Raw genomic sequence first — 12,120 nt, 5'->3', positions numbered from 1 at the left:
TTCCCGAATCCTTGACGAGGTGGGACCTGCTGTCCCTGAGTCTGCTGGGGCTGCACCTGCTGCTGAGGTGCCTTGTACTGAGTAGCGGAAGTCTGTGAGGTCTGCTGGGGTGACCGGAACGGAGGCCCGCCGGATGGTTGATAGGACCCCCCGCCTCACAATTTGCACCTTCTGAGTATGAGGGTGGCTGGAGGATCCAGCTGCCACCCTCCTCCGCTTCCAATCCGCCTGAGATGCCCGCTGAAAACCCTCAAGAGCAATGGCGGCGTTCATCAGAGCCCCAAAGGTCTGATAGTTCCCCAGGTACAGTTTCTCCTGTAGAGCAGGAGTGAGACCACGAAAGAAACGATCCTTCTTCTTGTCATCCGTGTCCACCTGACTACCAGCATACTGAGCCAAGTGGTTGAACTGATTCACATACTCCATTACCGTCCTGCTTCCCTGACGCAACTCCATGAACTCGGTCACCTTCTGGTGGATAACGCCAGCAGGTATGAAGAACTCGCGGAAGGCGGCGGAGAACTCCTGCCACGTTGCCGGGTGATCCGGCAGCTCCGCGGCCTGGAAAGTCTCCCACCAGGCACCTGCGGACCCCAAAAGCTGCTGGGACGCAAAGTGCACCTTCTGCTCGTTGGCCACTCCGAGCAGCCGAAACTTCTGCTCCAGCGTGCGGAGCCAGTGCTCCGCCTCCAACGGATCGTCCGACGGTGTGAACGTGGGCGGGTGGGTCTTGAGGAAGTCCTGATAAGAGGACTGTCCCTCAGGACGACGAGCACCACCCCCATTCCCACCGTTGCCTCCGGGGCCTCCACGGGCGAGACCCGCGACGGCCTGTGCCATAACCTCCAAGGCACGAGCAGTCTCCTGTCGAGCAGCGGCTGACTCCCGACGAGCAGCCAACAACTCCACCATGACCTCCGCGGCGGACAGCGGCGGAGGCGGTGGTGGCGGTGGGAAAGGATGAGGAACCAAAGGTGGAACCTCCCGAGCTCCCTCGTTGTCACGCTCAAAAGCCCGAGCACTATCACCATGGCCCTCGTTGGCCGCTCCCGAACTGGTGCTCCCACGTCCGGACCTCAGGTTCATCTGCAAGAGAGACGGACCATCCATAAGGACACCTTCCCGATTAGAATCTAGGGATTAGAGAGATGACAGCACATTTTATTAAAGTATTCATTAAGTTAGTCCTACCCATTTACTACTTTCATTATACGTGAAGGGGAATTCCTAGTGCAAGTAATATGCTATTATATGATGCATGCTTCGACCTATACGTTTACTCAAGCCGGAATATAGCGGCGTTCGTAACAAGTTCGGCACATCGCACACTCACTCTCCGTCTACTAAGCGATTTCTTACGCAACGTAAGTCAGTGTACCTGCAGAAAACTGATTAGGTAAAACCAGTGCCGCTATCCTAGGTACACCATATAGTTAGGGCTTATACTTATATAACTTAACTTAATCGCATCCTACTTTTCGCAAAACTTTTGTTGGTCAAACTTTTAGTTTTGTAAAAGGGTGAGGAACTCGTGACCATTATTGGCTCTGGTACCAACTGTGGCAGAACCACCCGGAATAGCGTACTTACGGAGGCGCTCGTCTTCCACCAGACACTAAGCACCCCGAAAGCCACTACCACGAGCGGTATCCGTCGGACACACCCAGAGGGAGAGCCCGAAAGATCCACATTTTTCCCCAAGGATCCAATAATGAAAACGAGTTACAACACAAGTCCATCTCATACATTAGAGTTTCTGAAAGTACATTATTACAATACCAAATACAGAGTTCGGAACGATAAACAGCGGAATATTAAAAGATAACATCTAGCGATAAGATAACGAGGAGTCCGTCTGAGCCCACCAGATGGATCCTCCACACAAGACACTCCTCAAGCGTCACCTGCAACAGGGGGTAAATAAACCCTGAGTACACAATATACTCGCAAGACTTATCCGATAGTGGGAATAATTTCCCGACTCCAAAGAATATGCTAGGCTTTATGGTTGCTGGTTTTCTTTTAGCCAAAAGCAGTACTAATAGTGAGTCCTTATTGATATATTATTATTATCAGCCGTGTTAAGTTTTTATCTAGTCAATCTATATAAGCACCTGTGCTACTTTCAAGCAAGAGTTGAGCAATCGATACTGTTTCTTCTCCTTTTCCACTTCCAGTTCTTACTACGGTGCTAAACCGCAGACAAGCCGTACCGGATAACCCGGCGATTCGCGAATCAATGTACCCAGCTGGGTGCCCCGAAGACACACGCCCCGCTTGTACCCCAGGCACAAGCAGGACTAACCCACCACTCTCCTGTCCCGGGTGTCCAGGTCCCCGTCCAAACTTGGACTCCAAGCCCCCGCCTCTGAATCCCGGACTCAGTGCGGCGCAAGGACCTCCACCACCTCCTCTTCCCATCAGTCGGTCCGGAAAGAGCCGGATTCGCGACAAGAGAGCAGCAAGTCTTCCCTGCGCCCATACCCAAGTATGTGCTCGGGACAATAATCTGTGACTTGCCTAGAGTCATATGCAACGACCGGTCCTTAATCGACACAGACAGGGAAAAAGTGTAACCGGGCTATGCCCTGTTGGCCGCAGGACACAACCCCTCACACCCACCAGTACCCAAATCCACATCCCTGTCCGGTCACCATTTTCCTTTCCATTATTTCATCATGATATCATAGTGTAATCACCTATTTGCGAGTAACGTCAGGTTACTCACGCTACCGACATCCTGAGCATAGCAACTACTCGACCTGTACTAGTAGGACTCATGGTGGATATATCTATGCATGTAGTTTCATAAAATGCCTGTAACGTAAATGCATATCATATAAATATATTCAGTGACCATTTAAAAATAGGGGTTATGCACCGGGGCTTGCCTTGGGCAGGTGCCGAGTCAGCAAAGTCAGTACCAACAGGCTCCTGGTCTCCTTCCGGTGTGAAAAGCTCCTCCTCGTACTCCTCGATCACCTCGTCGTACTCCGGATCACCGACGGGCACGAAGTCTACTTGTTCGTGATCTACATGAAATGACGATGCAATGATTACAATATGGCAACAGAAATTCTCAATGCAAAAGTACCCCTATTACATTACTAAGCGAGGTCTACCCACTAAAGTCTAAGTTACATACCAGTACTACTAACAAGTATGAACGTGTCCTACATTCTTATGATGACCACGGATATTCATATCCCTAATGCCAGTTTACGATAAAGCAAGGATACTAACTACGTCATTAAACGACTCGTTCGACGATTACCATTTTTACAGCAAGGATATAAATGCCTAAAGAACCTACGGTAACGATTTCAAAGCTAAAGCTATCGTCGGTTTACCACAACAAATCTTGCAATTAAAGATCGATATACCGCTAAGCCTTCTACATCAAGCTTATGAGCCTACCATCCTAACCACTAATGGGAAACCAACTGCACTACCAGGTAGGCGACATTTTTGCGAACCTAACAAACTTTGTTTCGCTATTTTTGGACAACCATGCAATTTACTACTAATTATTTAAGTTCAGCTCATAACCTAAATAGATAAACAATTTCTAATACCATGAAATAGAGAAACTGAAACTCCCTTGGCCGGCCCACGACGCGCGGCCCGGTCCAACTCACCATCCCGCCCGCGCGGGACAGAAAGCCGGCGCGCGGCCCACGCGGAGGTGCGGCCCAGCCGGCCAACGGCCCGCTAAGGGAAAGGCCTGCGCGCGCGGTAAATAAGCAAGAACACCCCCGACGAACTCGGCATTTGCAACGGGCTCTACGGTACTGTTCCTATACTCTACCATTTTACACCAGCACCCTCCCACTTCCTCTTCTTCACCGCGAGGAGGTCCCTGGCCCCCCCCCCCAGGGCGCGCACCGGCGCGATGGCACGGCACCGGGCGACCACTCCGGCCTCACCTGAACCCCTACAGCCTACCTAAGGGGCCGATAGGTACCTGGACAGCACGTAGAAGCTACAGGAGGCGACACGACGAGCAGAGATGCAGGCACAACCCCCCTCCCCGGCGGCGGCTCCTGACCTGCAAGAGCGAGCGCGTTCCCGTGAGCAGCATCGAAGGCGAGGCCAGCGCACGAGCAAGCGAGCACCAGGGAGCACTCACCGACACCCTTGCGTTGACGGTTAGGTTGGAGGCGGTCTGAGCAAGGCTGGCCACGTGAGCCCGCGGTGGTGCGGTGATGACCGACGGGGGCGCAACCGTGGCGGTGGGGCTAGTCTGCTGCGACGCTAGGACTGAGGTGCGCGGGGTGCTCGGGAGGACATGGTGAGTCTGTGGGTGCACTGAATCGCCACGAGGTGTGCTGCGGGGCTGACTCGCCGCTGGAGGGCGTCGGCACGGCCTTATGGACCCGGTGGCGCGGGAGTCCAAAATTGAAACACAGCGAGCCGAGAATGGCAGCGCGGTGGGGTAGGCTAGACGACCGGCTGCTAATAGAGCTGCAAGCAAGGCCAATTGGAAAACGGTGCACCCACTACGGCGAATTGGAAGAAAGGTCGCGACGGCAAGAGGACAACGGAGGCAGAGGAGGTCCCGTCGCGGTATGGCTCGCCTGCGACGTCAACGCTCGGGACTGCCTTGCCTGGCTATGGGGAACTCCAGGGCGTGCTCCCGACAGCCGTTCGCACGGCCGCAGCAGCAAACGACGAAACGCGGCATGGCTCGCCTGCGGCCGGCGCCAGGCAAGGACACAGCGGACGCGACGCCGAGGCGACAGCGCAGCGGCAGTTTTCTAAACGCGCAAACGGCCAAGGGTCAACTGAGCGGTGCCGAGCGCAGCCGCTAGCGACGCGGACGCGGGACCCCGCCCGACCACGGCCACAGCGGGGACAGGGCAAGGCAGGCAGAGCACGGCCGGCGGTCCGAGCGCGACGCGTCGGTTGGCGATGCGAGCAGCCGCGAGGTAGAGTGCGCAAGCGGCAGCAGCGAGCAGGTGGTCGGGACGCGCGGTACGTGCGCGTGGACGGCGTCGCGAGCGCAGCCGAGCGCGGCAGTGGCTCAGGCCCGCGCGGCACAGCGCGCTGGCAAGCCGACCGGGTGGTGACCGCGCCCAGCGTCCAGCCCGGTGATGTGCACGACTTTTAAAGCAGCTAGAATTTGCGTACGCCATGTCCCAAACGCTAATCTAATTTCTTGATGCGAATAGGAGTACACCTAGATATCACCATCAGTCGCGACATTGCTCTCCTTCCTAGACCAATTGTTCTACAACTAATGCCGAAGATGGCTTCGTCGACCACTTCAAAAACCGCCGCGGAGGGCGTCGTTTTGAAAGGTTTCGCGTCGAAACCCAAACCCGACCCCCGGGACGTACGCGCTAGCTATCCATGTCATTGACCGCAACTTTCTATCACCATTCCCAAAACGTTTATAACTTTTAGCGTTAACAATAACGCGATTAAGGTAAGAAACGCGTTACGTGACCTGAAACATAACCTTTTTCTTTCCCGTTACGTAAAAATGTTTCCAAGCCAAACATGGATTATAAAACCTATCATACACCAATGCACATAAATCAGATGCTTACGAAAAGTTTCAGCAAAATGTTACAATGTAACACCAGGGTGTTACAGCACGCTGCATTTTGAAAGCACTATTAGTAAGTGGGGTTCGTCGCAAAAGTATATAAAGATGTAACATCAACTGAATGAGAGAAGACTACCTGAATGTGCTGTCGTAACATGGAGGCCTCATCAGGATCGCCCACAGGAATCATCAATGCCCTTCCTTGGTCGGCCACTGTCCTCATTATCTCCATGCTCTATGCAACAAAAACAATAATTTAAGTCTCTATCACAGTAAAGACCTCAGAGATTAAAATAGTTGTATCACTTATAGCTTTGGCTAACGCAGGGGCGATCTCAACTTGCCTGCCTTCTCGGGTAGCTTGGTCATATGGGTTGTTGCCCTCATCCTCGCTCGCAATGTCAGCAATGTCTTGCTCCGTCCAAGCGGGCCTCAATTGAAGCCTTGTTCGTTGACCAAACCAAACAAGGTAATCATGGAATGCCTTGTCACGATGGACGGCGTGGATGCCCATGTTGTTCTGCTCCATCAACATCCACTTATCAATGTAGCGCTGGTGCTCCAGCTGCCAGTTGGTGATCTTCTTATTTTTTTTGTCTGTTGAACCTGCAAATTTTACACCAAATCGGCAATATGAAGGCCTACTCAATGATTCTTTCATGTGAAATGAACAAAATATTGTATGTTACGTACTTGTGGAGCTGCCAACCGGTGGAGAAATCATCGGGCGGAGAAGGCTGCAGCCTACCAAACTGCCGTGCTACACGGTGAGGGAGATGGTACTCCACTGCATAGAAACAAATAAGGGGGGTCCTCATCGTCTAGACGTCCTCGTCTGCCATGCACAAGGCGCTCAAGTTGAGATCCGTTACTTGCCTCCGCCGATATGGGCTCCATTGAACCTATACACAACGTCGTCATCAACTAGTCGACGCTCAATTTGTGCACATATCCTCGATTAGGGCAAAAGGGTGGGAAACTTACATGCTGTGGCAAAAGGGTGTCCAGCTCGTTGGTGAAGCTGATGTACGCGTGGCGTGACACATGGTATGTTCCGTGGGCTCGCTCGTAGAGGTGTGCCACGGTAGGGGCGACAACTGCGTCTCCTTGAGGAAACTAAGGTTGTGGGGGATCAAGCTGATGCGGTCTCCCAACTGGAAGCCTCTCCCACATCCAAATCTGCAAAAAAAGAGTGGAAACATGAATGTTAATTACTTTTGTTAAGATAAAACATTGAATTGTAGTGGTAACTTGTACAACTTTGCTTTATTACCTGCAACAGTGTGATGCAGCCTGATATTGTAGCGTGCACGCCTCTAGGACGGCGGCAAGCCTCGCAAAGCTGACGGTACAGGAAGGCAAGTATAGCCGAGCCCCAACTCCTATTGCCGGCATCCTCCCAGTTCAAAAGGCACGGGATGTACATCTAGGACGCCGTGTCTCCAGTGCCGTCAGGGAAGAAAACTGTACCTAACATGTGGAGGACGTAGGCCCGACAGTAGTATGTCACGGTCTCGGCGTCTACGTTCGGTGGGCACTCCCGAAACTGCTGACGAAGCCACCTCAGGGACACCCCACTGCTGCGCCGTTTCTTGCCAGCCTCAACTGCCGCTAGGGGCCGTCCCAAGAAGTGCTCAACCCGCTGCTGCCATCCTTCAGACTCCGTGTCTCCTGTCACTGGGAATCCTCGGATTTTGACTCCAAGGATCATGGCAACGTCCTCGAGAGTGACCATCATCTCCCCGCATGGTAGGTGAAAGTTGTGTGTCTCCGGACGCCACCGATCTATCAACGCCGTCAGCGCCGCTGGGTTGAAAGGTGGCGTGCCTCGACGACAAACACGAGCAACGGTAGCAAGGTTCGCCAGCTTCAGGAGGGGCGTGTACCTCTCGTCGTAGACCATGGTCGTAGAGGCCTCATGTGTCATTGGCCTCAGCACATTCAAAACCTGCAAAAAAACAAGCATGAAAAAGTATTAGTTCATGTCACTTTATAAAGAGCATGGACTATAGAGCAAAACATGAACAATGCAATGTTTTCATACGAATTGTTGAATATACCTCTCCGTTCTCGATCCTCCGAGCCCGGTGGTGCTCATCGAACCTTGGATCAAGAAGGGGGAACCGATCCATCCTGCAACATAAGCAATGCCAAACCATTAGTATAAGTTAAAGCATGTGTATGTGGTACGAAGTAACATAAAAATAAAAAAAACAAAAGTAAACCAATGTACCATTATACAAAGCAATTCTAGTAGCTAGCTTGATGGATACCTGTTGTCTAAGTAGTTCAGGACATTTTCTCTTATTGTGGCCCGGCTTATGGCAACCAGAGCAACGGCTCTTTTGGGTGTCCTCTACAAAATGTCTCCCAACCTTACTCGTGGTTGAGCTACCTTTCGTGGCTCGGTCCATGTCCATCCTGAACCGCTTCCGCCGCCTAGGTCCTCTACTCTTCCAGAGTAAACCAAGATCAGCCACATACTTGGGGCCATCATAAGTAGGCCATTGACTCTCGTCAAGAAATGGCTCGAACTGAGGATTCCAGGTGCTCCTTAGGTTCCTCAAAGAGAACTCCGCGGCCATACGGGGAGGGACCTCAGGGTCAACACGTCTAAGGCGACAGGCTGTAATCATGTGGGAGCAAGGCCTATGGTATATGATCGGTTTTCCACACGTACACTTGTTCTCATTGATCACTACTTTATGTTTTCGAGCACCCCGGTCTTCACCACCAATGTTAGTTCCGCCACCCTCTAGAATCTCATATCCATGATTGATCGGATCGAAACATGAACCCGTCTGTCGTTTAGACTTTTTCTTTGAGAAAGCTAGTTCCTGAGATGCTAAAAGTGGCCAAGCTTTGCCTGCTGTCCATAGAGACCTCGCATGCTTCTTCCTCGAAACGAACCAAGAATTCAACTTGTAGAAGGTGAATGAGGCAATAGCAGTCACAAGCAGACCACGACAACCTCTTAGAAGGCTGTTGAACATCTCTGCCATGTTACTAGTCATGAAGCCCCATCTCCAACCACCCGTGTCATATGCAAGTGACCACTTATCCTTCGACGCCATCAACTCGCTCAAAAATTGCCTGCCATCAACATTTGTGGCTAACTTCAGGGCATCTAACTTGTCTTTGAATAATTGAACCTCTTGCTGCCTGCAAACCTCCTCAAATAATTTGAAGTTGTCCTTTGTGTGATCACGCCTTATAAGATTCTGAGCAAGGTATCTGGTGCACCACCGGTGATGTATTTGGCCGTAACCAGGAATCTCTTGTTCTACGGCATTCAGAATGCCAGCATGCCTATCGGATATCACACAAACATCACGTCCCAGACCAATTACCACTTGTCTTACTAGCCTGAGAAACCAACACCAACTATCCGTGTCCTCCTTCCGAACAATCGCAAAGGCCAATGGCACAAGCTGGTCCTCTACATCTGTCCCAATACAAATAAGCATTGTGCCTTCAAATTTCCCTGTAAGAAAGGTCCCATCAATTGAGACGACGGGCCTGCAATGCTTGAATGCTTCGATGCTCTGCCCGAACGTCCAAAACGCCCTTCCAAATACCTGGCTACCATTTCTTGTTTCACCCTCCTTAGGTAAATACTCGAAGTGCATCCCAGGATTTACGGCCCTCATTGCGTTCAACATTATAGGGAGGCGCTCATAAGCTTCTTCCCAATTTCTAAATATTATTTCCAGTGCACGCTGCTTTGCCCTCCATGCTTTCCCATACTTGACATAGTAATTGTACCGTTGGAAGATGATCTCAACCAATGCAGACACTGTAATGGTTGGCATATGCTTCACCACGGGGCATAATTGCCTTGCAATAAACCTAGAATTGAGCTGCAGATGGTTCTCTTCTGCCTCAGCAGTGGCACAAACATGTGGTTGCTTCACTGAGGTAATCTTCCATTTGCCTGCCTTCGTCTTCCTAGCACATACTCTCCAACCACACTGTTGTTCTTCACAAGCAACAGTGTACCTCTTCTCCTTGAATGAATTGATGACCCTAAAAGGTCGGTTGTGTACAATGGAGTACTCTTGCAACCATGATTTTAACTCATCCATGGTAGCAAACAATATGCCCTTCCGTATGATGAGGCAACCGCTAACATCAGGCACAGTTGTATCACTTGGCCCACCATCAGCTACTGCCCTATGACCATGGCTAAGGTCCTCGAAATCACCAACTAGTGGATCTCTCTAAGGCAAGACCCTAGACAATATCTCTATTTCCCTTAAATTCAGACGACCAACAGGGCGATCGTCATCAGAGTCTTCGGCTATCTCCTCTACGAAGGACTCATCATCTCCAGCTATCTCCATGTCAAAACGGTTCGTAGCCCTAGCATCACCAAAGTCTTCTTCACTACTAAGATCATCTTCGTCGCTAAGCTCATCCTCAATAGAAAAGTCTCCGCTAGCGTCGTCCAAACCTTCTTCTGCATCAACAATTACATAATCATCATCCTCTTCATCACTATCATGATTGCCCTCACCATCGGCAACCGGATTCTCTTCCTCATCTCCAACGTAGCCTAGTTGTGTGACAAGTATTTCTTCTTCAGGCAAAGGACCATAACCTATGTGAGCGGGGGAAGATAGCCATGCTTCGAAGTTGTCCTTTCCTAAGCTGGACTCCTTACTTACTACTAAATCCAAAGATCGCACTTCTGAGGCCAATACAACTGCCTTGTAATCATTCCATTCAGACTCGTTTGTAATTTTGAGCAACCGCTTGATCCGAGGACCCTTCGACGACCCAACATCTATGACACCTTCAAACTAAACATGCACGTCTCCTTCATTCCAGCCTAACTTAACCTTCACTCGCTCCACTAACTAGGTCAAAGATGGTGTTTCAGAAAAAATCAACAACTCCTCACACATGTCCAGAAATTCCAAACTATCATCTCTTGTCCTAACAATACGGCCTCCATGATGCAACCTCACTAATTTATCCATCTACAGCCATCACACAATAAGTAGTGTAACATATGAATATATTTCAATCCAATAAGTAGAAACTAAAATATATCATTTCATCATTTTTCAACCCCAACAACATAATTATTTCTAGTCATAACAAATTGAAATGTAATGACCAACAATAAATAAAATACATAGTAACCCTAATGACCAACAAATAACTAACCCTAATGACACCTACAATAAACAAATAACCCTAATGACCAAAATAACTAGAAACCAAACTAACCTAACATGTTCGTCACATAAAACAGTTAAACAACAATGCACTCAATCATCCTTAGCCATATATTTTGCAAATGCAAACACAAATATACCAAATCACCAAACAACCATGATTCTAAATGATTAGGGACAATGTAAGCATATCTACGCGGATAGAATGGAGGAGGGGAGGGACCATTACCTCGAGGAAGCTTCGGGAGCCGAGATCGTGGGACCGGGGGTCGATTTTGGGGGTTAGGGTTTGCTGGCGGCGCGGGGGAGAAGAGAAAGAGATGGAGGCCGACGGTTTCAGAATGAAGGGAGGAAGAAGAAGGGGCCTCGGCGCGGCCTAAAGGGTCCAGACCTCGGCGTTGAGTCGGGTCACGCCAAGGTCTGGAGGCTCGGCGTTAAGTGACCCAACGCCGAGCTGCTGGGCCACCGTGCTTTGTTGGGCCGCCTGGGCCGCGCTCCGGATGGGGCCAGAGCTCGGCGCTCGGTCCGAACGCGCTGAGGTTGGGTACTTGGCGACGGCTGACACGACGCCGACGTCTCGGACCCATGCGCCAACGTGTCGACGACGACCCCGGTCTTCCGTGACGTGGCAGTACCTCGGCGTCGAGTGACACGACGCCGAGCCTCATATCTCGGCGTCATGTGCTAAGACGCCTAAAAATGGTCTATTTTCAGAAAATGTTTTGGCGTTGGTATTTTTCTAAAAATTGTTTTCAAAAGAGACCAAAATACGAAAATTTCACGCTGCTGCTGCCCGTGACGACCAAGCGTCTCCATGGCACCTTTCGAGCTGCAGACTGCAGTTCATGCGGATTTTTTTTCAAATAATACTATTTTAATAAGTAATTGGTGTCCTTTGTACAGAATTGCAAAACTACCATCCTATTGGCTTTCCAATAGCTGATAGGATAGCTGTCGGCTATTGGATTGCCGACTAAAGTCTTATTGACCATCCTGTTCCAATCGGCTCTCCATTGGCCGATAGGAATGCAGACCGGCCTCCCACCGCAACAAAGCAAGTCACGTCTCTTTACTATTTTTTGCTTTTAGAATTTCCTTTTTATATTAGGCAAAATATCTAAAGATCTCAAAAAGAGTTGTAAATTTCTAAGTAGATGCTAAGAAAAGCAAACACAACCTATTTTACTTGGATCTAACATCATGCTTTTGGCTGTTCCTTATAACCACTGGAAGTTTTTTTTTTGGTTTCAATCCTTTTCTATCTATTTATTTTACAAGAATAAAAAACAATCATGGGTCGTTGAATCCTGAACTTTCTCTACAATATAAAGATTTTCATCACCAAGTTGTTGATGTAATTTTTTTGATGCAAGTTGTTGATGTAAT

At 49.9% G+C, this 12,120-nt stretch overlaps 1 protein-coding gene across 1 annotated transcript; it reads right to left on the bottom strand.

The window, feature by feature from the left end:
• Nucleotides 1-6,977: 6,977 nt before the first annotated feature.
• LOC136466285 (protein MAIN-LIKE 1-like) lies at nt 6,978-10,979 on the bottom strand. Its single transcript, XM_066464677.1, has 3 exons — nt 10,964-10,979; nt 7,612-7,684; nt 6,978-7,499 (listed from the first exon to the last, which is right to left on the bottom strand). Exons 2-3 carry the CDS (start codon nt 7,681-7,683, stop codon nt 6,978-6,980), a joined length of 594 nt encoding a protein of 197 aa, XP_066320774.1. The 5' UTR covers nt 7,684; nt 10,964-10,979.
• Nucleotides 10,980-12,120: the final 1,141 nt, after the last annotated feature.

This window comes from Miscanthus floridulus, chromosome 7 (assembly GCF_019320115.1).
Source record: "Miscanthus floridulus cultivar M001 chromosome 7, ASM1932011v1, whole genome shotgun sequence".
NCBI classification, from domain to species: Eukaryota; Viridiplantae; Streptophyta; class Magnoliopsida; order Poales; family Poaceae; genus Miscanthus; species Miscanthus floridulus.
Note: the sequence above shows the minus strand (reverse complement) of the source record. Positions and strands in the feature narration are given on the sequence as shown.